This window comes from Oryzias latipes, chromosome 3 (assembly GCF_053564925.1).
Source record: "Oryzias latipes strain Hd-rR chromosome 3, Olatipes_Hd-rR_3.1".
NCBI classification, from domain to species: domain Eukaryota; kingdom Metazoa; phylum Chordata; class Actinopteri; order Beloniformes; family Adrianichthyidae; genus Oryzias; species Oryzias latipes.
In genome coordinates this window covers 12,368,601-12,394,618 of record NC_136239.1, presented here as the reverse complement: position 1 = coordinate 12,394,618, position 26,018 = coordinate 12,368,601, and the positions used below count along the sequence as shown (strand labels likewise).

At 36.3% G+C, this 26,018-nt stretch overlaps 1 protein-coding gene across 3 annotated transcripts in view; it reads right to left on the bottom strand.

The window, feature by feature from the left end:
• luzp2 (leucine zipper protein 2) overlaps positions 1-25,069 on the bottom strand; it is a 238,038-nt gene extending 212,969 nt beyond the window's left edge. For 2 of the 3 annotated variants that reach the window (XM_023952501.2, XM_023952509.2), the window contains exon 1: positions 24,753-25,069. In XM_023952501.2, coding sequence (XP_023808269.1) covers positions 24,753-24,850 — 98 coding nt within the window. In that variant the 5' untranslated portion in view covers positions 24,851-25,069. The remainder of the gene's footprint in view (positions 1-24,752) is intronic. The other variant, XM_023952504.2, reaches the window with a different exon arrangement.
• Between the last annotated feature and the right edge of the window lie 949 nt (positions 25,070-26,018).

The following is a 26,018-nucleotide window of genomic DNA, read 5'->3' as shown; positions in this document are numbered from 1 at the left end:
CTGCCGGTAAATCTCTGCTGGGTCTGTTTTGTTTCTGAATTGTTGTGGATGCTTTCAAGTACTGTTGGGACAGTCAGCCTTAATAGGCTATTGCAGCTCCGACTGGAACGAATTGAAAATTAATTTGATGGAGTACACTGAAGTCAGTTTTAACTCTGTCAAGGTAGCATGTCATTGAATAATTGGAGTTGGATCAGTGCCGAATGCCGGAATTGTCTGAGTTTGAGCCTAAGTTCTCACTTTGTTTGATTGGTGTATCATCCAAAAAACGATTACCATATTTTCTGAACTATAGGAGGCACACGACTATTAGACACACTGTCAATATATCCCTAGTGCTATCCTATGACACCCCCCCTTACATTGACGTGTTATCCCTGTTAACCCTGTTACCCTGTTACAAGATAGCACCTTGTGCTATCTTTTGGGGGATCCGGATGACCCCATCCCTTACATAGGCGTGTTCTCCCTACCATGACAAAGGTGGATAAAGGTGAAGAGGATTTCATGTAATCCATGGACAGCAGTGAAGATCCCAAATCATTGAAGAAAAAAGGTTCAGCGGACTGTCTAGTGGGTCTAGATGACCCAACTCCCAATGTTAAAGTGCCTAGGAGGGGTATTGAAATGGACTTATTTCACAAAACTGCAATGGAAACACTTTTTTTTTTGTAAATGAAACAAGTCACGTGACCAACAACTGCATGGCAATGCGCTTCTTGTTAGTAATTGGCTGCCTTGGGCACTGCACAGCGGGCGCCACAGGAGGCCCTATGGCATCACATGACTCTTCAAAAGTTGAGCGTGTCATGCAGAATTGGTGGATCCACATCTGCTCTGTAAAATCACCGACCACGATTTCCCAAAATCCTTTCATTCATAGCCGCTCCCACGTGTAAGGAGCTCGCCGCTCCATGGCCTGAATAAGACGCAGACGTCTCCTTTGATAGATGATGATGATGTGAGCTAGTGCCGTGGTAGAAATGTGAATTTACCTGCTTTCCATCAAATTATTGCTCACATCCGTCATCCGCCATGTTTTTGAATGACTTATTGTGTAAGTCGATTTATGTTTATCCGCATAATTATGATTATGATGGAAACGGTGTCATTGCAAAATTGTGTTGTTTTTTTTCACAACATTTCTAGAACTTTGACAAAGTTTTGTGCATATGTGTCATGGAAACACAGCTACAGTCTGACACTGCCCCACGTTAACCAGGTTAGCATCCTCACAATAACACCCTTGTGTGCAAACTCATAAAACACAGACTGATTTTTGACAGAGTGCCATGACCTCTTAAAATTGCTTCTAGATCAGTAAACACAACCAGAATTCATTCATAGAATCCATATATAAAGTACTCCAGCTCCATTTTCTATTTAACATTTTTTAAATGAAGGCTTTGAAGTGTGCCATTATAGTGCAGAAAATAGGGTAGGCTAATATTTTGGCAATGCAAAACTTTTAGTCGAAAAAAACAACAACTGTGCAACAAAAAAATCTGTTTTGCATGCCAATGTGGAAAATGTATGAGTGACATAATGCATGGTATGATCATAAAGCAAAACTGCATGAAGCTGCCTAACTGGAGGAGCATTTTTTTCATTTCCTGTCTTCTATTAAAGCCCTGTTATTTCCTCTGTGGATTGTAAAGTGTACATCAGAACAGAGCTCCCGTGTCTTTTTTTTTTTTCCAGAAACATATCTTGGTCTTTTTGTTGAAGGCTGTGTAAATCTAAATCCTTTATCAGCCACCAGCACACCTCCTCAAAGACGACGGGGTGGATTCTGGTATTTCTATCTAATCATTTTCGGAGCATATTCTGGTGTCACGATCCATCTCAGCTGACAAGCGTTGGCTCCATTTGAGCCGCCTATCCAACTGTATTTCCAGTGTTTCTCCATGACACCTGGCTGATAACTGCGTTGTTTAGTGTGTTTGTGAAATGAGGAGATTCTAGCAGTGACACTTGGCATTTAATACAGACAAGCCGTTCCAAACTGTTTATCTCAAATAGATTTTTTTCTGTTTTCATCGAGGACTTTGTGCTTGCTCAAGCTCAACTTTTCTTGAAAGACGAGAGAGCTTTTTCTCTGAATAAATGCTGTCTGGACTGTGGAAAATAAAAATAAGACAGATGTATTTTTAGTTTAGCGCTGTCATGCGATACATTTATGTTTGATTAATTAATCGTGACCTGTAATTAACTGAATTAATCTACTTTGTATTTGCAGTTATTAATATTACTTGCTGTTAAAGGCCTCATTTTGAGGTATTTTCATTTAAATTTGTGAAATTGTGGCACAGAAAAAGATCAAAATATAACTAAAAAACTGGCTTTATTAGGTTTTTTTGTTTGAACCGAATTCCAACCTTTACTTTTACACCACCAAAGAGGATTTTCTTTTAAATCTTGAATAATACAGAAGAAGAAAAAGCGATCAGGTCCAGAATGCTCGGAATTTAACACATCATAAAGCAGTAGTAACACTTTTCTGTGTGATCCAAAAATATTCTTATTAACTTCTTATCAATGCCATAACACATATTTGACACAGGTTATGCTATTCCACAGTTTATAACAATATTAAGACAATAGAAAAGACGTTAATGATTATTTTTTTATTTTCCTTTAACCTGTTTGGTGAATGTGATCATTTTGAAGACTGGGATGAGGCAGAAACGACAGAGAGGAGAACATTAGAAGGAGGAAATGAGACTTGAGGAGGTAACACCGCAAAGGGAATTAACATATTTAGACTTTGTTCCATTGAAATGTAATTCTTTGTTTCTCTGAAACAAAGTTTTGCTTCAACATCTGGACAAAACAAACATTAAAAAATTAACTTTCCCTCTAAAATTATGCTTTGTGTACTTTTTTGTAACCATCATTTACCTCAGAGAGGAAAGAGTGAGAGTAGAGTGAGGAGCTGTGGCGGGTGCTGTATGACAGCAATAGTCGACTTTTTGTGAAAAATTATGTTAACTTCAAAATATAACAGGATTGAAGTTCTAATCTTTTTTTTTGGGGGGGGGGGTCGCTGCTCCGGATTACAAGACGCACGGTTGTTTAAAACAATTTTTGAAGTGCACCTAATGGTGCAGACATTCTGTACTAAAACTGAATGTTGATGACAGCAAACTACTTTCTACTGAGAATTGAAAAAGGATTTTGTTAAATTTGTATCCTGAAATTATTAAAACATAAAATATTGTAACTAATTCTGGTTCAAGCTTCGTCCTATCCCATTAAATGTTGCACGTTGGTGTATTGACGATAAAAAAATGTGCAAATACTAACTTCTACAAAATATTTTGTCGTTGTCTTCATGTTAGTGCCAGGAATTTACATGAACTAATGATGGTCTGACTAGTGTAGGCTGTAACCTGAATGATCACTGAAACCTTAGTGTCTCATATAGTGAAATAGGAACACAGAGTATTATATGAACCTGTTTGAGCTTGCATGATATAAATCTAATACAAAATTCATGATGAGATCTCTGTAGATAGCTGATGCACAGCAATACAAATTGTTCTCCAGAATAACAAAACAGTAGTCAGCCGTGGCGAAAGAATCCAAATTACCAAGCAACTTATTTCCTTCAGCCTTAGGAATACAGAATTCATTTGAATAATAATTTACCTGGGAAAAAAAAAAGGATATCATGTCTGGATCCCTTATAAAAATAAAAAATAAATGTTAATCCTACAGATGGCATTTTTTTAACACATTTTGTGAAGATTGAAGCTACGTTCACACTGAACTGTCGCTACCCGACACTAATGCATGTACCTCCAGTTGGAAGAGACTTGGTGTGATCTGTCAAAGCGGTGCGAATCTTGCTTTAGGATTTTGCTTTCACACCTCTGGTCCGACGTATGAAACACTTGGTGTCTTATCATTTCGGCCAGGCACAAACTGCAATGATTCATTTTTCCTCCATGATCAAGTTTCTAATGGTTGGCCACTTGCAAGAATGAAAAGTGACGCCATCCATACGTCATCTCCAAATCCGGGTCCCTGATTGATCAAACAGGTTTAATGGCCACGTGTTTTGGATGCAGATCACAAGAACGGTCTTAAAAGCATGTGTTGCTAAGCGTAAACGCAGGAGTTTTGAATGTGGAAGCCCAAAACGCCCACTTTCATAGACCTTTGTTGAAAGTGGTCACTTGCGTCACCGAAGCCAATGGTTTATAGTTTATTTAAAAAATACATTCAAACACATTTTCTGCATTGTGGTCTATATTGGCAAATCTAGTGAGCATCGATGCACACTGGTTTTTCGCAAAGATTTCTGGAAAATTACTAGGGCACTCGATTTTGGAATTGTAGATTCGGACAGCACTAGAAAACGGCGAATTTTGTCCAATTCAAGGGCTGGATTCTTCCTGGGCTGCATTTGTAGGCTGCTTACGTTACAGCGCCACAACAAATGTGAACGTACCTTTAAAGGTTTATGGTTTAGTGCTGATAATATTTATTAATTCATCGTCTCAGAAATTTTTTTTTTTTTTCAAACTATTACAAACATTATAAACTTTTTGACCAGCTATACTACTATTTAAACTAATTCTGTATTAATCCTAAAAAAACCTCACAAACACTGTATGAACAACAAAATACTGTGAAATGTTGCAAAAATAACAATTTCTATATTCCAACTTGTAGAAGAAGCTCGCATAAAATGTAGTTTTTGACCTAGCAACAACCATACAAAGAAAAGAAAAAGAATTGAACTGCTGGCAGAGCTCACAAACACTGCTGCTCTGGTGTTTTGGCTTAATGTAGCTTTCCCTGTAGAGTCGGATGTACTCGTGTTCTGGAGAAAAAACATAAGGAGTTCACTGAAGGCTGTGACCCTGAATTTGTAACATAGCTGTTTGGCAGGATTACAGCTTTTGTACAGGTGTCCTAGATCCAGCTTTTGAGCTGGGGTGAAAAAGAAAAAAGGTTTTATGTAACTTTTCTACATGTATTATACCGGTAAATACAGTTCATGCGTGTCATCATTACAAAAATCATTTCCGATTTGGATTTGGTTGTGGTTAGGACAAGTGCACAGATAAAATGATGATGAATTTATAATTATTGTTCAAGAGAAAATGGAAAAATTAAAGGTGGCACACATAAAGAAGGCTTGTCTGGAGATATGACCAAATAAATTAAGTAAAATCATGAAAGAAGTGTTGTTTACTTGAATGATCCAAGTATGTTGGACCAACACGTTTTAATAATCAGCTCTGTCTTTTGTTCATGCTAAAGCCAATACCTCCTCATTTTCTGATCTCTTTAATGTGCTCCTAATCGGGCCTCTGAGCATTCTGGATCATTTCACAGTGAACCAATTATAAACCATTAAACAGAGGGAAAGGATGGAATCAGAGGATGTGTAGATTACTGGTGGCAGCCTAATTATTAGACAAGTAGTCTGTGACTGATAAAGAAACTCCATGAAAGGCTGGGAAAATGAAGGTGTTCAAGGTTAACATAAGATCCGCCCTCGTTCCCCGATCCAATGTCTGCTGAACTAATGTGGAGGAGAGGTCTTCGGAAAAAGGGAAGCACATCAGCTCCTACGGGCAGCTCCATGAGGTACTGGAGTCCAAAATGATGTTCAAAGAACATCAGCTTAACAGATGACAAAAGAACAGCTCATTATTTGTCTGAAAATTTGACACTCATTTTTAAAAAGTGTAGCTTCAAGGAATTTAGACCCACTACAATAATCTTTTGAGCTATTTTAAAAGCGTTCCCAGTAGTATTTTACCATATTTCCCGCTGAAGCCTTAATTATATTCAAAAACGACATCCAAAGTGCCATATATGAATAAATTCTGGTTGTGTTTACTATTGTGAAAGTGATTTTAAAAGATATACGGCGCTCTGTAGCAATGTTTGGTTTCATGTTATTGTGAAGAAGAATAAAATAAACTTAATGTAGTACTTTTACAGGTAAATACCACAAAGTGCTTTACAAGGTATAATAAAAGGACAATACCAATGTATAAAACTATTTTAATAAAACATCATAGGTAAATCAATAAAGGTTAAAGGGCCTATACCATGCAAAATTACCTTTTTGAGTTTTTAAGTATATTAATGTTAATTCCACACAAGAAACATCCCCAAAATGGTATTTTGATCCATTCACCCATTTCTAAATCTTCCTCTAAAAACCTGCACTTTGAGCACCAGCCCCTCCCAATCCACGAAAAGTAGGGGGTTGTTACATTGTGACGTCACAAATATGACTTCACTGGTTTCACAAAGAAATAATCTAGTCAACATAAGCATTTTATGACGACCTTTTAATGAATCCACTGTTGTGAAGATGAAAATGTTGATTGTTTATTTAAAAAATACATTTAAACACATTTTTTCCCCAAAAATTGATAAAACTCTATGCATTGTGGTCTATATTAGCCAATCTAGTGACCATCAATGCACACTGGTTTTTTGCAGAGTCTTCTGGGAAATTTCTAGGGCACTCGATTTTGGAATTGTAGGTTCGGACAGCACTAGAAAACGGTGAACGTACTACAGTGCACTATGTTGTGAGTAGTGAGGGAAATGGGACAAATGTTGTCCAAATTGGAGGGCTGCGTTCTTCCTGGACTGCATTTGTTGGCTGCTTATGTCACAGCGCCACGACAGGTGCTGTCCAAATTCCACGACTCCTTCAAATGCAGCCAACGGAAACGGCCTTCTTCTTCCCCATTTCAAGGATTGGTCTGATCTATCCCTCTTTCCTGTCCATATCCCAAGATGCATTGCGGATGAACGCGGAGATTTTCTGACAACAATGACAACAACCTCCATTGTTAAAAGTTGGATCAAATAAGGCAGGAACATTTTCAGCTCCGTGCCTGGTTCACCAATCCTCTCTGTTTGGGACTCACGGTTGCTAGGCGACAGGACATTTTTCGATGTAACGGCTGGAATTATCTAAATACTAGACTCATCGAAATTCAAAGCCGTTAACATCCGGTCTACCAGCTCAATGAGGGACACGGCCGACTTTGCCCAGGAAGGCCGCGACCATTGAAGGATGCAGCCCCATCATTTGGACACACCCTATAGCTAGTTGTTTTTTTTTTTTTCAAACATGCTAACGCAGCTAGCGTGTAGTGGAGTTGGACTGTTTTTTTGTTTTTGTTTCCATGTTACACTAACAAAGTTGGGAGTTAGCATAGTAACATTAATGTTTGTTTTAGCGGTACTAGTCGTTATTTTATTTGTTAACACTTCTAACGTGGCTAACATGTAGCATGTTACAAGTTCTAGAATTATTTTGAACGCAGTAAAATTTGACTGACTGAGCTAAACGCCACAAGACTAAACCAGAGTTTCCTCTGATTCAAGTCTTGCCTCTCATTTAGGTGCAGAGTATGCTATAAATCGTTGCTATTGTAGCTGTTTTTCATAACCATATTCAGTTTTCACCCACTTGATTATTTTTTAAGATATATAACTAAAATCATTGGACATCTTTTGAAATCATTTGTTGAGAAGGGATGCAACATCGAACTGAAAGAAATGTTTCTGACACACTTGAAACAGCCTAATGTTTTATGATAATAATGAAGAAAATAATGTTTATTAATAATGTTTTAAACATGTAGGTAAAGAGGGAATATTGAATATTTAAAAACCTTAATAGAAGTTAAAAGGGTGAATTCCACGCGTACCTGATCTCATGCAGAGTCTAAAACATGCAAATAAACAAAGAAAACCAGATGGATTTTCTTGATCAACATAAAACTAAAGACTCTGCTGATTAAATTCTCCACTATTAAAATTTGTAATTTTCTCAATACTCTACACTTTATTAAATTGAGCCCAGACTATTTTTCTGTCTCTGACTTTTATGTCTTTTTTTGGGGATTTGATTCTTATCACAAGGTCATGTAGCACAATATCCAAGTACTATTGTCCTCACTAGATATTGTTGGTATAGCAGCTAAAATGGATCCACACTTTGGCCTTCAGGAGAGTAGAAACATCTTTTCAGTAAGTAATTCTGATCATATTTGACATAACTGAATCTTAGTTATGTTTTACTTATTTGAGTTTTTAGTGCTACTATGACTAGCAACAACGTTTACCGTCAATGTATAAACATTTTTTTGGGTAAAAAGACGGATGATTACCGTGTTATTGTATATTTTCCTAAACCCTAAAGGGTAATCCAAACATTAAGAAATACAAAGCAGAGTCACTCTGACAAATAAATTGTATTCAACCATCATGAATCCACACAAAGCTGAGACATTACACGCATCTTGTCCTGAAATATAAAATCAAACAAAGGAGGAGCACGTAAACATGGATTTTCCTTCATGTCAGCAAATTATGACAACTGCTCGTCTTGGGTTGACAAAGAATGGTGCCCAGCATGCTTTTATTGTGGTTATACATCTTATATTTCAGTGTAGCACAAAAAGCCAGCCCTTCCACTAATGACTCATCAGCACTAGCGACATGTTTATGGAGACTGAGCGATAGTGGCTGTGCCAATTACAGCAATGACTAATATCTGTGCCAACAGAATCAAGTACTGGATGATACAACGACCTGAACGTCTATGGCTTCCAAACAGCATGATCAATATTTCTTGCATAATGATCCAAATGACAAGAGGAAAGTAGACTGATAGAAAGAGGGAAGTTGGAGCTTGTGAGACACACAACTCACGAGTGGTGAAAATGTTTGGAGAGAACAACGCTATACATGAATACAACAACACCGTGTGGTAAAATATGAAAAAAGTTGTGAAAATAACAGTAACATGATTCTTTCTACTCCATATATTCAAAGGACTGGTAATTGCTTAAATTTGCATACGGTGTTGTTTAACCTGGACAAGCAGGGAGGGGCTTCTTGTTTTGTTTCCTAGTGCATGTCCACCAGCTACAGTTGGAAGAGGCTTGGTTCGGCATGTCAAAGCAATGCAAATCTTGCAGCAGACTTTTTCTTTCACAGCTCTGTTCCAATATATCAAAGACTTGGTGTTAAATAATTCTGGTCGGGCGCACACCGCAATTATTAAATCCAAATCCCTGATGATCAAACTAGTTTGACTTTTAATGCAAACAAACAGTTCCATGAAATAAAGAGAGTGTCATTCATTGATTAAATGGATGCGCGTTTTGTACGTATAGCCCAAAAACGGTCGTAGAAACATGAGTAGGGAAGCATAAAAGCAACAGTTTCGAACACCGAAGCCCGAAACTTTTGATAGGACGTGGTTGCTTGAACGTGGTGTAAACATGGCTAAACAATTTTTATTAGTAATTCTCAATGATCCCTTGTTGAGTTTGTTGTCAATTCATGTCTCTTACTGGTTATAAAATATTACCATTTGTAAATAATTTCTTATTAACACCTTTTGCTTTTTTTTATTGTTTTGGTTTTTTTTTGCAGTTTGGCTAGGGGTGCGAGTTATACCCAGGTGCGACTTTGATGCGATTAAAAAAATAAAAAAATAAATAACAACAACCACTAGAGGGCACTGTAGGTGTGTGTACCAATATTTGCTACTAACAGCAACACCGAAGAAGAAGTGCCGTTCAGTCTTACGCCGGACTCAACGGAACTGTTCCAAAGTGACACAGAATGAAGAATTCAACGATTTAGTGTTTTGAAGCAATTTAAAGAGTTTAGTTGACTTGTCAGCATGTTCTTCATGGTCATCTGAAAAATTGTTCACATGTTGCACTAATACTAGATAAATGCTTTATAAAGCTAAATAAGCATCAATGTGTTAGGGTAGTAAAGTGTGCATATGTTCAGCCTATTATTGTTATTTACTTCGTTATATTCCGTTCTTGTTCCTGTATTTTGTTAAATCAATTTCTTCCCCATTTTGGCTGCTGCAACCTATACTCTGGAGTGACCATTAGCCTAAAAAATACAGTGATACCTCAATTACTGCAGACATAAAGTATGGATCTACCAACTGTGTAGTCCAAACTGTAAGGCTAGGGGTTGGAAAGTTGAGCTGCTAACTTTCTGGTTTTTTCTTTTTAATGTGAAGTAATATAAAGTTTATGTAGTAAAAAAATAAAAAAATAAACATCAAGCCATGATCTGACCGTCAAAAGCCTCTGAAGGTCGAGATGTACAACAGCCTGATGATTGATGTGCATTTACTTTTTACCATCTTTCTGGAGAATAATGATGCGTTTAGGGACAGAGCCAAGGAAACATTCAAAGTGTCCTTCAGAGAGGCTACAAAAAGACCCACAAAACCTGAGATCACATATGTTGTATACTAATGCTGTTTAAATTTTAAGGATAAAGTGTATGTCTTGCTTTTTTCACAAGACTATACCAGTCGTGGTAAGACAACAGTACATTTAGGCAAAGGACAACAAGGATAGCATAAGTATTGTCATTCAAATGGAAGCCAAAAAATAGGGTAGTTTTCAAAGGAGCATTTATCAGACTATGAAATTGTAAAACAAAAGCTGAATGATATAAACAGTGTTTGCAGTGTGTTATCCTTTAAACAACACACAGCATTGAAACAGACAAAATCAAAGAAAGATGCATTGGTGACTACAACACATCATTTTCAAATGACTAATCTATACAATAGTCTTGACCATAAAATGCCTCAATGTTTAAACCAACTTTAGAGTAAGAAATAAGACGAACATTCAGACAAGCTGTCTATCTATAGCTCAGTCAGAATGCCCTAAAGAGTTTTTTTGGTACGTGGAATCAATTTTTCTATACCGTTTTTGTTGCTTTATATTCTGTTTATTCAAACGTTGTTCACCTGTATCATTTTTTTTTGCACATTTACTTTTAAAATTAGGACGATTTTTTATTGTTGTTTTTTTTTTTTAGGTTTCTCCTACTTTTGGTTCCTGGACCATTTTGTTTTTGGAATTCTTCTTTCTTACTGCACCTTTAAGCGAAGATATCACTCCCCCAACATAATGAAAAACTCACCAAAATGTGTGCACACCTAGTATTGGGTGAAAATGAATTTTGGGCACAGTGAACAACAACCCCCCGCCACACACACACACACCCCCACCCACACACAGACACACCCCCACCCACACACAGACACACCCCCACACACGCACATACACACAAGTATGATAACATCAAAGCAGGAGAAAAAAGGAAGGAGGCTTAAATCACTTATTATGTCGCAATCTACAATCAAAACCAGGTCACACGTTAGGGATATCCAAAGGAAGTCAAAATTATTATGGGATGGCCACAGGCTTGGCGGTCATTATTGGCAAAGTGTGAAACTTGGCAATTTTGACATTTCCCATTATGAAAAAAAAGAACCTTTCTTTGATTGATCTTCATAAACGTTTTTCAACCTTTGAATATTGGAAGAGGCCAGCATCTGGAATTTTCAAATAATTTAAAAAAATCTAGTACCTTCTACAAATTTAAATCTTTTCAATCTATCGCCTCCTATCTCCTTAAGCATCATTGGAAAGCTAGTTGGGAAAAAAAAAAGAATAGGAATTAGAAGTTGTAGATTTTATGGCAGGCTTGCAAAAGTGCTGCTTTTACCGGAAATGTAATACATGAATCCCTGCTCAAGCTGAACAAAACAATGACATTCAATATTAGGAATGTGGGTGGGGTTAGCAAAAGATTTCTGTTGCCGAGGAAAAGTTCACTATTGCATATTCGTAAAAAATTACAAAGTCACCCCCAGGCGATCAAAAGAGAAATGGTTGCTATGAAGATAAAACCTAACAGAAAAGCCACTATTTTGAAAGATTTTTTTCCCCAGAATCTGAGACATGCAGCTCTGACAGGGGCAGAGGTGGAGCGTAACACACATGTAACAGCCGCTCAGCCAGTGGCGGCGGTGCCGAGTGCTAGCGTTTTTTTACTTCAAATTCCTTTGGTTTTGGTGAAGTGGGACTCATTCAGCTCCACATTTATTTATTTTTGTATACAATATTTTTTTCTTCTTCTATTTTTATGCTCAACATTTTATGATGAGGCATTATAAGATTATAAACGACATTTCAGGGCAATTTTCAAATGTCTACCAGCAATAATCATTGTTACATGATGTGTTAAATAATGAAGGCAACACAAACAGTTTGATAAAAACAGAATAATGCTTAGAAATCTCTATAGCTCAAAGTCATCTGCAGGGTTAGTGTTTGAAGTCTGTGTAATCTGTTAAATTCTTTGGTGCATGACTGTAAATAATAGGAAAATGAAACCCCGATTTGTGTGCCTGTGCGAATAAATCTCTATCTTAAGCAAATCTGCATTATAAATATGACTTTAAAAGTACAGGAGCTTGACAGACTGTTACTTTGCAAACACATTTTATTTGAAATGTTATCCAAAATCCAAGAAAAAGAGATGGAGGACATGGTCAGGCCATGATCAGATGGAACAATTTGTCTGCAGTGACACAGAGTAATATTACCTAGGGCTTCTATTGCATCAAGTCCGTATTACAAAAGATTAATGCTTATGTGAGAGCTCAGATGAGAAGAAGCAGGAGATGGTCACCAAGGACGTGAAAAAAAAAAAGTCTCCTTTGACCATAGCCTCCACTGGAGATGAGCATGTGTGCTGCACCGAAACCTGCAAACCTGACCCCCGCTGTAAGGAGACCCTATCGTTCCGTTCAAAAGGGAGAGGTTGTGGTTAATCGATGCTAAATTGTTCTGAAAGATCACCTTTATCTGTCTATGAAGCATTCCCACTCTGACAGGGTTGATATTTTCCAAGATGGAAATGTTCCCATCAATTTGGCAAAAGGAGTTGCGTAATGTCTTAAGGAATGTCCAAAAATATGGAAATCAATGTCAATCATTTTAATTAGTCTAAGCACACACAGTCTCTGCCTAAGTCAGCAGTTTTGAGAGGCTTTCCTCTAACATCTTTAAGCTTTTTTCCAGTAATAAAAAAAAAAGATATTAAATATAACCATAATCCATAATAATGCATATTTACAAATATGTTTATTCTCATGTAATTTAGGGGAGATTGTAAAATACTCATCATTTTTGATGTTGTCAATCAACACAATTAAAATATTTATTCAACTTTTGGATTTTTATCACCAACTGTTTTGAAAGGGTGTTATCATTTTCAAAATTTCTCCACTTTTTATTAAAAACTGTAAAAAACTAAACAAAAAAAAACTGCATGACAAATTACGGTGAGAGAACAAGACCCTTAGGAAAAGGGAAAAAAAATCTTAAATTCTAAAAAAAAAAAAAATTTACATATGACCAAAAGAAAAAATCTGCTAATAGGGTAAGAGAAATTATCTTAGCAAAAAATCGTTTAACAAAAGAGACCTGTTTTCCTAAATTACTAAAATTTTGCTATTAAAAACTTTCTTTATAAAATTATTTTTCTTGCATGATAGAAAATAGGACATTTTTTCTTCTTAAACTGGGGTCCTTTTAGTATCTTAAGATTCTGTTTTTGCAGTATAACTTTTACTTTTATAATTACAATTTTTGATTTCACAATAAACAAAGAAAACACTTTTTGACATTTTAACTTGAGTTTCTTTTTTCTTTATTAAAATGCCTTTCAAAATAAAGTGTCAATCAGACTGTAATGAGAGACAAATGAGAAAATCGAAAATGATTTCAAACTATTAATATTTATTTTTACTTTTTCTGTGTTCTTAAATGTTTTTCTATTTATTATTATTATTTATTTATTTATTTATTTTCTTTTAAATTATTATTATTTTCAGTGTTGTAACTTGTTGTGTTTTTTTTGTTTTCTTTGAGGGAGTAAGGTTAGGGCAGCAGAAGAGTCCATGCAAAATCTACTAACACTTGAAATTTTATACAAAAAAATGAATTAAAAATGTCACTGATCTGTGGCTGTTGGCCATGGCTCTGTGTGTATACGTTAGAAATGCAATATTTTAGAAATGTTTACTCAGGTTTGTTGTCTTGTTTCTGAGATTTTGGACTTTAGCATATGCCTCTGTTAAACAGGAGAATCAACTTTGAGTCTGTGAGAGAACGTTGTGAGAGGCTGATGGCCTCTGAAGCTAATTGCTGTTAAAAAAAAGAAAAGCATCTGGCATTTGGGGCACAAAGATGAGTGTGCCAGTGTAAGTGTCATGCAAGATATACAGCGTGTGAACCCCAGGCAAACTTTGGCCCAAATGTTGCTGTAAATCTTTTTGACACTCATGTTTTATCAATTTAGATGAGACTCCAAGTGAGTCATGATTACAGTCAGTCGTTGGTCATACCTTCCTTTGTTTTGTGTGCTTTTATGACCCTTTTACATGAGTTTTGGCTTAAAAAGAAGCAACAAATGTGTTGATATAAAATAGATTAACACCTCCTCCAGGAAAATCTATTATTTACAATATTTATATATATTTAAATCTAAATATTAGAACTAGTGTTTTTTTGTTGCTGAAGCTTTTATTTATTTATACCTTAGTTATGTATCAGTCATAGGTCCAGCCACAACCAACATAAAAAAGCAAAATAGAAAAAAAATTAAAGGTGCTGACGGTTGTAGTTGGAAACTGAAATTGAGCATAAAACAATGAGACAACGTGGACCAATTTAGCATTATCGCAATATCATCTTGTGCGATACACATATTGCAAAAGTTGGTGTAAACTGCGATAAATGCTTACTTCAACACCCAGTGCTCCCCTGAAGAAGGCAAATAAGTCACTTGGCAGTTTCTCCTCTGTTTTGCATCTGTCACAAACTGTAGAGGCTGACCCCTAAGCTACGTACGCACCGCCCCAGGCAGGGCGCATTTAAGCAGCCAGCCACTTTCATTGAAAAGTCTATTTAAACGTGCATTTTGGGCCGCTGCATTTAAGACTTTTTACGTGTACCTACACCACTTTTTATGACTGTTTTTGGGTTCTACGTACAGAATCGGTGGCCAGCTAAACCAGATCGGGCTTTGACCAATCAGTGATTGAGATTCGGAGTGACGCAACCAAATTCAGAACGTAGGTGGTTTACCTGGTGAACCCAGACGCGGCGACACACCTGACAACGTCTGCGTTTGTTTTTTAAGCAAAGATAAATCAAGCCCACCTTACATGCATGATGGTAATCCATTTCCATCACTGCATGGACGCTAGCAATGAACCGTTACCGTTTTGTACCCAAATCGCTAGATTTGTACCGCTGCAACATTCCACACAGAGCCTCGTCCAACAGTAGGCGGCAGTAGAAAGAAGCAAAAGAAGAAGCCCCCCCCCCCTGCTTGTTCAGTGTGGCTTCATATGGGTTCTTGAAGGCGCCCCAATTTCCCGGCGTGTACGTAGCATAGTAGCTACTTGACTTGCTGCCAAAGGTCATTGACGGTAAGAGACCCCATGGCATTGGGAAAAATCCACCGAAACACATTTCCACATTTAGGCAAGCTTGCAAGGAAGTTTTTCTGCATACCTGCTAGTAATTACCTAAAGAGAGACTGTTCCGTTCAACAGGAAACACACGAACATGTCAGCGCATATGATTAAAACCTTGCAAAGTAAACATGTTGGTCTGCATTACCAAGAACCTGCCATACTAAACCATACACTGAGGAAGAACGCATAGACAGAGAAATGAATATGTTTTCAAAAACAGCCCAAATGCACACATTGGTTTTATTATTGTCCTTGTTAGTTTGGACCAGAACTATTAGAAAGGTAGTTCATTCCTCTTTGGTGTGTTTCTTACCCATTCTTACCCATCACCTGTTGCCATAACTTCCTACGTAATTTACTTTGACATTATTCAAATAAAAAAGTTGCAGTGAAATAGAAATTATGTATATACTTTTTTCTATGTTTTTGTTTTGCTACTTCTTCATGTAGTGCAAGTCATATTGTCATGGCAATATAAATGATTGTAATATTGCACATTGCAAGTTTTGCTCATATTGTGCATCCCTAATGTAAGGTGAACAGGTGAGACGGAACAGGTGTGTTGGTAAGAGAACCCAGATCTGACTCGCAAAGTCAACCTGAAATTGAGTTTTACTGTACAAACTCTTCTAAATAAAATAAAATGGTTAAGGCAGAGCAGACGGCGGATGATATAAATAATTAACACACAATTTTCTATCAAAGGTCAGATTTAAGACATTTGCAATCTAAGTGCATAATCTAAAACGGGTTATTTGGGAAGCGCGTTATAAAAAACCAAACAATGTCTTTCCTGATCCCTTCCCAAAACAGCACATGAAGTATGACCTTGAATATAAAACACAGGGTCCTCTTTCGCATGCACTGGTCTTGGTCCTTTTAATACCTTTCTCATTTGTGGGAGCCACCCAAGGTTCTGTTTATTGTGGCCTACTTCATTACTGTCACTAGGCCTGTGTGGTTGCCATGGTGTTACCATTACCATGTCATTTGAATCTTAATTATCTTTCAACATCTGACTTGTGCCGGGGAATTTACCAGAAAAAACAAATAGAAAAACAAAAATTAAAAACTACCACCTGTCAGCATGCCTGACAGACATTTATTTGAACATAGACATTATTTGATAGTACAGCAAATGTTTGAGTGAAAATACTGCATTCAAATCATATTTCTTGTTTAGATGTGTTGTTTAAGCCAAACCATTAGAGAGACCACAACTAAAAATATCATTTACAAAGGACCTGTTTATATAAATATTGTAATTCTTTGTAAGATGAGGCAAAGTCTCACCTGAAACCCATTATTTACCTGAAACAAAAGAAAAATGGCCACATGCCCTGGCAGTAAATGTAAGCAACAAATTCCAGCAAAGAAAGCAAAAACTAAGTCACATCAATCTCTCAAAATCCCCATGCCAGACATAGTTTCTGCAGAGTGGCAGTAGTTCATTACAAATTTGCCTCTGAGTTGTAGGCAGGACTGTTGGTGCGGAGAACCCCCGCCTCCACTTCCCATCACCCACCCATTTACACACTCTCCCGATAGCTTACAGCCCTTCACACCCCCCAAGCTAACATAAGCGGTTTAGCGTAACCGTCTTTTGGGGTCTAGATGACCTCACTCCCAATGTTAAGTCTACATCTCAACATCTCAGAGATTTTTACTTAACTGAGATTACTGGGATATCAACAGTTACGATTTTTGTTGATGGTTGTTTGTAATACAAACAAATAAAATCCCATAAAATCCCATTTTAACATATCTGAGAAAATATCTATCATATGAAAGCATAAGTAAAGCATCTGCTGTGAAATTTCAGCCATTTTTGAAAATAAAAAAAACTCTGCTCAAAGACATGTAGTCTTGACCTTGTTAAACTGTTGCTATGAAGACAAGCATCAAAGTGTTGATGCATAGGAGGAGCGTCGTCATGCATTAAGCTCACTTAAAAGAAAAATCCGACATAATTAAAGAGAAAAGGACATTTTGTTTACAATGCAAGAACATCTGACGACAGAAGATCCGAAGACCTATTCTTCAAGTTATTATTCCTTCTTCAAGTTTACATAAACCAAGGGTACAGATACAGCTTTATGTTACCTAGCTTGAAGATGCAGTAAAGGTAGCATCATGTAAAGTTGGGTGGAAGGACTGAATATTCAATTCTGATCTGGGTCTTTGATGTCACAACACTCTGCTAAACTAAACTACTCATAAAATGGAATAATTTATCACTTAGTCTTGCCCAAAAAGGGTTTGTTTTAGGGCCAATATAAAATTAAATAGATATTCGAGAATGTGTCAAAAGAATAGGAGACTAAAGTCTTAAAACTGTACGCAAAACGTCAACATTTTAAAATTATCAATACTTTACAAGAATATTTATAATTCCATGAGTTATAAATTGAGAGTTTATGAAATTAAATTCATAAAGTTATTTTTACTAAGAGAAACGGAATTAACAACAAAAAAGAACAATCGTATTTTAGTGTGACAGACGTAGTGGGCATTGTAAATGGTTACTTCAGCATTGGTTTCACAGATATGGAAAGTCTTTTAGTGAGTCAACTAGGTGTAATTTTAAGTATTAGAACATTTAAAAGAATTTACAGGAAATTGGACCTCCTCAGAAGAAAATGTCACAGATTTAGTAGAAGTCTGGTCTTTCATGGAGAAAAAAATGGAGTTGGCCGGCTGCAGGGATACTGTTGGGTACATCAACGAAAAATTCACAGGGGTTTTGTGGTTCTCCAAGAGACACTGACATTAGTGAGAAAGGTTCTTGACCCACAAGTAGATTTCCAGTGGGCTTACCGTTTATGCAGTACGGTTGCAGAGGTCCAAATGCATCATGGCGTATGGATTCCTGTGTAAACCTAAGGCCTTATGGCATCGCCATAAATGGCTACATTGATGGATTTAGTCGGCATGTAATGTGAATGGAGGTTTACACCGCAACCTTTATTTTTGAAAACTATAGCTTTTTGGTAGTAAAATTACGACTTCATTCTCACGATATTAAACTTGAATATTGAATGGAATGTTTGGAATGTATGTACTAAATGAATGGAATGTATTTACCGTGTTTATTTGAACTGTATATGATGAAATTTGAGCACAGGTGATGGTGTGAAAAATGTTAAAATTATGCAATGTTTTATAAAGGGAGCAGACAATTATAGGAATAGTTTTTCTCAATTCTGCTCCTTTCAATCATGAAAATGTTCAATAATGTACAAGAAAAACATGTAAAGATATTTGAAGATCAAAAATTTTCATAAAAGGAACAAATAAATAAATAGAAATAGAAAAAAAGTTTTTAAGACCTAATACTCATAAAGTTATGGCTTTTTTCTTATAAGTTTATGACTTTCTCCTTGTAAATTGTTGCCTTTTTTTCCTCATTCTTTTATGCCATTATTCTTATATAACAAATTTTCCACTACATAAGATGATTAAAAAGAAATAGAAAACAGTAGTCCACCCTATAATCCATGGAATAATTCTAGTTGTGTTAGCCAATGTCAAAGCAATCTGGAGGTACACAGCACTCTGTCAAAATGTTTGGTTGGGTGTTATTGTGAATACGCTAGCGTGGCTTCCAAGTTGCGGTATTAGACTTTTTTTGTTTTGTTTGTTTGTTTGTTTACACATTACTAACTTGGTTTGGAATTAGCGTAGTCACAGTAACTTTGGTTTTAGCAGTATCAGTCTGTTTTTTATTTGTTGCAAACAAGTTTGGGAGTTACAGGTGTTGTAAAAACTCAAAATTGCCTAGCCCTTGTGGCTAACAAGTAGCGTGTTACAAACAAATCCTAGAGTTGATGTCAATGTTAATAAAGTCTGACTGACAGATGTATCTTATAGTTCAGGTGCCTTATAGTGCAGAAATAAGAAAATACTCCATTGTCTGTTTATATTATGTTGAGTTATTTTTAAGATTTCATTGCTTGCTACACCACTGATATCACTTTATGCAAATCTCCAAGAATTCCATTCCAACTGACTCATTCAAATTTGATGTTGTGGGGGGGTCCCAGCTGATATCAGTTTCAAAGTAGAGTCTGCTAAGGTAACAGACATTAAAGACACTGAAAGGACAACAAGAAATGTTGGAAAATATGTCTTTAAAGATGCATAAAGGTGGATCGTTTTAATCTGGATGGAAAAACGAGGCAAACACATCAGAGCAGCCTAACCCTGAGCTAGAGGTTCACAGTCATATCTCATGCAGCTAATGTCAATGCAGCCTTGTGTTCTGCCTAAGTATCAATTGATTTTTACAATGACACATGGCCACATGTCTCTAATGCTGTTTATGACCCAAGTGACCAACTCAATTTATTCAAACGATGTACTTCTTTTTTTCAAGCTCATGTACCAGAAGCTGCCAAAACCCAATTTTTGCAAAAAAAAGAATGTTTATAAAATTCATTAAAAATGACTCCCATACCAGAGGGTCAAATGATCAGTTCCCACAATAAAGGTTGATATTGACCGTTTCTCAGAATCTACAAATGAAATAGTATAAGAGGAGTCAAAAAAATTAGAGGGCTAAAAAAAAAAATGGGAGGCAGATGCAGCTTATATTCCTTTGTGACACTGCTATATCATAAAATAAGGCTGCCGTAAATGATGAGCATGTTGAGGGCCTGTGACCTTCAAAGCTTTCATATAGTACAGAAAATAGTCAGCCTTTGCCTGCCAGGTCGCTATCAAATTACAAACACATAATTCATAAGGTTTACCCTCCCACCAAAACAAAACCTGTCTGTAATTATAATATATTTTAATTCCATTTTGGTCTTTTTGTTACTTAAGATATATATAGAGAGAGAGACAGCAATATATATATATATATATATATATATATATATATATATATATATATATATATTTTTATGGAGAGAGTGAGACAGCAATATATATATATATGTATATATATATATTTACATGTATGTATATATATATATTTATATATATGTATGTATATATATATATTTATATATATGTATGTATATATATATGTATGTATGTATGTATGTATGTATGTATGTATGTATGTATGTATGTATGTATGTATGTATGTATGTATGTATGTATGTATGTATGTATGTATGTATGTATGTATGTATGTATGTATGTATGTATGTATGTATATATATATATATATATATATATATATATATATATTTTTTTTTTTTTTAAACAACGTTTCTCTAAATCAAAATAGCACTTTGGGGTTGTTTTTGTGAAGAATGAACATTATAACCTTTGTAAAATTGTTTTCTTAGCATTGACATTATTTTATCTAAAACTAACATAACAAGTTATGACACATAATTTTGATGCCCTTGGAATAAATCCTTGGAACTTTGCATTAAGTTAATTGGAGCCTCACCTGGTGTTTAAGACATTTTTCATGTTTTTTACCCTCATGTTTGCATTGTTTGTGGATTTATACATTTGATTATGTCTCTACATGTTTGATCTTTTGGTATAAAACATAAAACTGTTTGGTCTCAACTGTGAAGTTTAAAATGACTAAGGTTACAAAACAGAATTGAGCTTTATGGACTGTTTCAGGTTCATTGTGGAATTATTGAGTAAAATAATCAAACATAACTGAAGAAAGGAAGATGGGGTTGTGTTAAATAAAAATAGATTCCAAGCATTGCCACAGAAAAGAAAAAAACAGTTGTAGGATAAATTAAACAAATTGTGAAGCTAAGGGTTAAGCAAGATGCAACAAAAACTGAGAATAGTTGCCTAACAGAAGAAAATCGAGGCCAGTTGCAGGATAGAGAGCAATGATAAAGATTCTATGAGAGGCACAAATTTGTTTACACATTAAAAGTTGACTTTTTTATCCCAATAGTCACCAAGAAACAAGTAAAATAAATCACTTCATAGAATTTCCAATCAGAAATAAAAGCAAAAAAGAAAACTCCGGCACAAAAAAAATAGGTACAAAAACAACAAGCAACTTTAAATGTATTTTCAAAACTCTTCTTGGATATTTTGCTGCCAAATTTAGCATTATATGCTTTGTGGCTGTGCGGATCTCTTTAGGAACTGGCAGCATCTCGCTTGTGCTTTCCCAGTTGGGAAAAATAACTAAAGGTTGAGTGTTACAGTTGAAGGATCACCTTTGCCTGGAAATCACTTTGCCTTTAAAAGCACACAGCGTTCTGAGTGCATTTTTTATGAGGAGTTCAAACAAACCAAGTAATAAATAGTTGATTACATCTGTGCGGTCTGATAATTACTTTTCAAGACTGTCCTCCTCGGGAGATAACAAGCAGTCCATGCTGACCCACCAACTTTTTAACCGTGACCAACTGGTGCTTGCAAGTGTGATGATGGCATGCATTATTTAACGTGTAGCTGGAAAAAACGAAATTCCACAGCTTCTCCAACAACTGAAGTTTCTGTGAAAATAGTAAATGATGCAGGTTAAGACGTCAACTCCAAACGCTCTGTGGGACAGAAAGAACCCCGCGCAGTACATGAAAAATGTCTCGGCATCACAACATCTGCCTGTGCAATAAATGTATCGCAAAAGATGGCATAAACTACGAAAAATGCTAAAACAATCTTATGGCAGCTTTAAGGATTAATACACCCCTTTGTGTTGTTGACCAATCAAAAATAGATGCCCGCCTCCTATGTAGATGTGGGTCATTAGGAGAATAATTTAAGATACTTTTGTTTAAATAAAGCTGTTGCAGTGATATAGAATGATGTATTAGCCCTTGTGCTATCCAAGGCACTATAACATTGGGAGTTGGGTCATCTAGACCCACTAGACAGTGCACTGAACCTTTTTATTAAATGACTTGTGATCTTCACTGGTTTCCATGGATTACATGAAATCCTATTCACCTTTATCCGCCTTTGTCATGGTAGGGAGAAAACGTCCATGTAAGGGTGGGGTCATCTGGACCCAATAAGATAGCACAAGGGTTAACTGTTTTTTTTTTGTTTTGTTATTAGTTTATTTATTGAAAAATCATATCGTCGTCGCAATAGTTCTTAGGGATTTCCCGATCCCCAAACACAAAGATTCAGACTCGATCGGAATCAGATGTGATATCCCAATCAAATATTCTTATTATTATCATTGCTATATATTTCATTTCGAGCTTATTTTTAAAGATAAATGCTCTGCCAGTTTATCATGAATGGAACACGACATCTTATTGTCGTAAGATCACAAATCATTGAAGAAAAAGGTTTCACACACTGTCTTGTGGGGTCCAGATGACCCCACTCCCAACGTGAGTGGGGTCATCTGGACTCCACAAGACAGCCCAAGGGTTAAGTTCAATTTCTCTTAAGCCAAATGGCTGTAGGACTTCTGTTAATAAATGTTTAAATTGCCAGCATGATCAGAAATGTGTTTCTTTTTAATGAGAATGGCTCTCTCCATGCTGCAGACAGAGAGAGACAGCTGCCAAGGGACTGTCGAAAAAGTGTAAGCTCCAAGAAAAGTAATTTTTTTAAATAAATGATTAATGCCACAAAACAACCAAAATGAAAATATGGTTAAATTGGGAAGAGTTAATCATGAATCCTCATCCTTAAATTCTTGCTAAAACAACATTATTGGAAGACAGTCATTACATTTGTATTTTTGATGGAGATATAAATGATATATGATCAAAAATATTCAATAATTCTGAAGATACTAAAGATACAGTCACCAAACCTGACTAATTATCTACCATTTTTATAAGTAAATACTTACCTATTTTTTTTTTTTTTTTTTGTAATTGCACTTCTAATAGATTATTATTGAAGCTACTTTACAGAAGGGCTCTGTTTAAGCGTTAAAAAATAACAGAAGGTAAGTAAAATAAAAATGGGGAAACTCTGGATCTGTTCACTAAACTTTTTTTTGGTATTACAAAGGTATCAGATCAGGACTCAGAATCTGCATTCTTTCAATTAAATGACTGGGAATCAGATCGGGGCAAAAAAAAAATGTAAAAAAAAAGCAACCTGACAGGGACATCCCTATTAATGTGTAACAATAATCAACTTCATTAATGAACGAATTTAAAATCTTACAATCCAACCTGATCAATCTGTCTGAGGCGAGTTGTTTATCAAATCAAGCTATACCATTATAAAATTGTTTCAAAACTAAATAAATCAATTATAATTGATATTTGAACTGAGACATGGTATTTTTATTTTATTATAATGTCAAAACGACCATCACAGCGGGCAACATACATGTGTTGAGTCCATCATTCTAGTCCAATGTGTGAAAACACTTTGAATTTAGCAAAGACGTGTCACCAAACAGTAGAATAATGTTGTTCTGTCTGTATTATCTTTAGGCAGAAAAACAACAGTGGGCTGAACTTGACCTTCATTCTTGTTTACTTGTTTGCATTTTTTTTTTTACACATATTTAATTTAGACTTGATTATTTGAAGACATCCAAGGAATGTGGGAAACTTCACCTGGACTGTTCAGTGCTCAGGTATTTATCTTCTTTTTGGCTAAAGATGTCCTGGATCCATCTTAGGTCAGTGGATCAGATCGTTCAGAATGAACGACTATGAATCGTATCATCATCCACAAATTACAGTATGAATCAAATATTTGTTAAAATAAATCATTGCACCCCTACTAAGATCGCACATGGCAAGTTGTCCTTATGCCATGCAGTCCTGGACAGAAGTACCATTTCTTTTACCCAGGAAGCTATAGTTGTTGGTGTTTAGCACCTCACTATTACTAAATATGTATTAATTTAAAACCAAAGATGACTTTTTTTGAGGTCATGAGGAGGAGATGGCTGCGTTTTCTACTGACAGAATAGTCAAAGACGACCATGGATACTTATAGACCAGACCAGCTGGAGAAACCTGTACTGATGTGATCAGTTGTTAGGTTAATGGATGCAACTTCTCCTTCCAGCCTCCCTTGTCTCCCTGCTTCCACGTTCCCATCACTCCACAGTCGGAGGTGCAGTTTGCGGAGGAGCGCAGGGACTCACAACAGGACCTGCTATTCCTAACGACATACAGCAAGGACTCTTGTCTTTTCCCACACTTTTCCTATCAGTCCACGCCGCAAAAAGTGCTGAAAAGCAGAAGAGGCGCCGACAGCGGAACGACAAAAGGATGACTGTACCGGTCGGAATTGGCAAAGATAATGGTCTGGTTAAACAGATCAGGTCCTCCTTCCTCCTCTCTTAAGTCTTGGATGCCCAAAGTGCTTTCGGGGATGAAGGATTCCCTATCTTGGCAGGATCGGGAAAACCCTCAGATTAGTAATTCCAGATCTCTCTCTCTCTCTCTGTGAAGGATGAAACAGAAAAGAAAGAAAGAAAAAATTGTTGAGTTACCTGGTGTTGAGGCTGAAAGCTGGACACAGAAGCAGTAAGCCAATAGCTTGGATGAATTTCATAGCTGTCTCCCAGTCCCGCTTCCTCTTCCTTCTCATATGCCTCGCGCCTTTCTGCGTCCCCGGCTCTGTCGCTCTCCAGCTGGATGCCCGGGTTTTTAGCGCACTCTCTGCGCGCGCGCGCACACACACCCAGACACACGAACCGCGCGCGCAGACAGATGCAACACAGTGGCTCGGCGAGAGGGAGGATCTCTGGCTTTAAATAACACAGGGACACGGACTGACTTGGTAATGGAAAAGAGCGGGCGGGGCTGAAATCAAGAGACAGAGATGTAGGAGTGATATGATGTCAGCGCCCACGCTGCTCCGGCTATTGGTGAGAGGTTGGTTTTTTTTTCTACATCTTTATTTATTTTATTTTATTTTTTTGCTGTTATTTGGTCCCGCCTCAAGCAAAACACCTCTTCATTCATTTCACCCTGCGTCCTGATGTATGGAGATACAGCAGACTGTAGCAAAAAAGAATGAAGGAGCAGGATAAACACCTCCAGTAAAACAACTCAGACAGTTTATAACTCAAACAAACAAAAGTCCAGCTTAAAAAAAAACAATTACCAAAATTGTTTTAACCCACAGGAAGAAATCCCTCAACCTTATAAACTAAACATCCAAATCATATTTGATAAACATTTCTGAAATCCCTTTTTATTGGTATAATCAAACATTTCTTAAAAACCTATGACTTAGTCCATGTTTTCTGTTCTGTAGTTCATTACCAGTCCACTAGGGGCAGTAGAAGGGCTTTTCCTGCTCATTTCAAAAATGGCTGCCTCCGTGAAATCTCAGAAACACTTTTGGCGGGAAAAGTTTAGTTCGTTTTCTAAACTTTGTGGTGAGAATACCTCATCTGTTGTTATCCTTGATTTTATTTTATTTTTTTAACCCTTTGATGCACCACATGGGTCAAAAGTGACTCAGCTGAGTTTTTACTATTGATATCTTTGCAATAAATTAATATTATCATTAAGTCGTCAAGGATTACCTGTCTTGACAGGAAGTAGTAGTTATTTTCAATTAATTTATTTTAGACCATCACACATGATTATTTGATTTTTTCATTTCATACTTTTTGAATAACAACTGTCGTTGTATTACTACCGCTCTAATGCGCAACATGGGTACAAAATGACTCATTCATTTTCTATGTTATTTCTTATATGGGTCAGAATTTACATGATATGATTTTGAAATACATTACATTTGA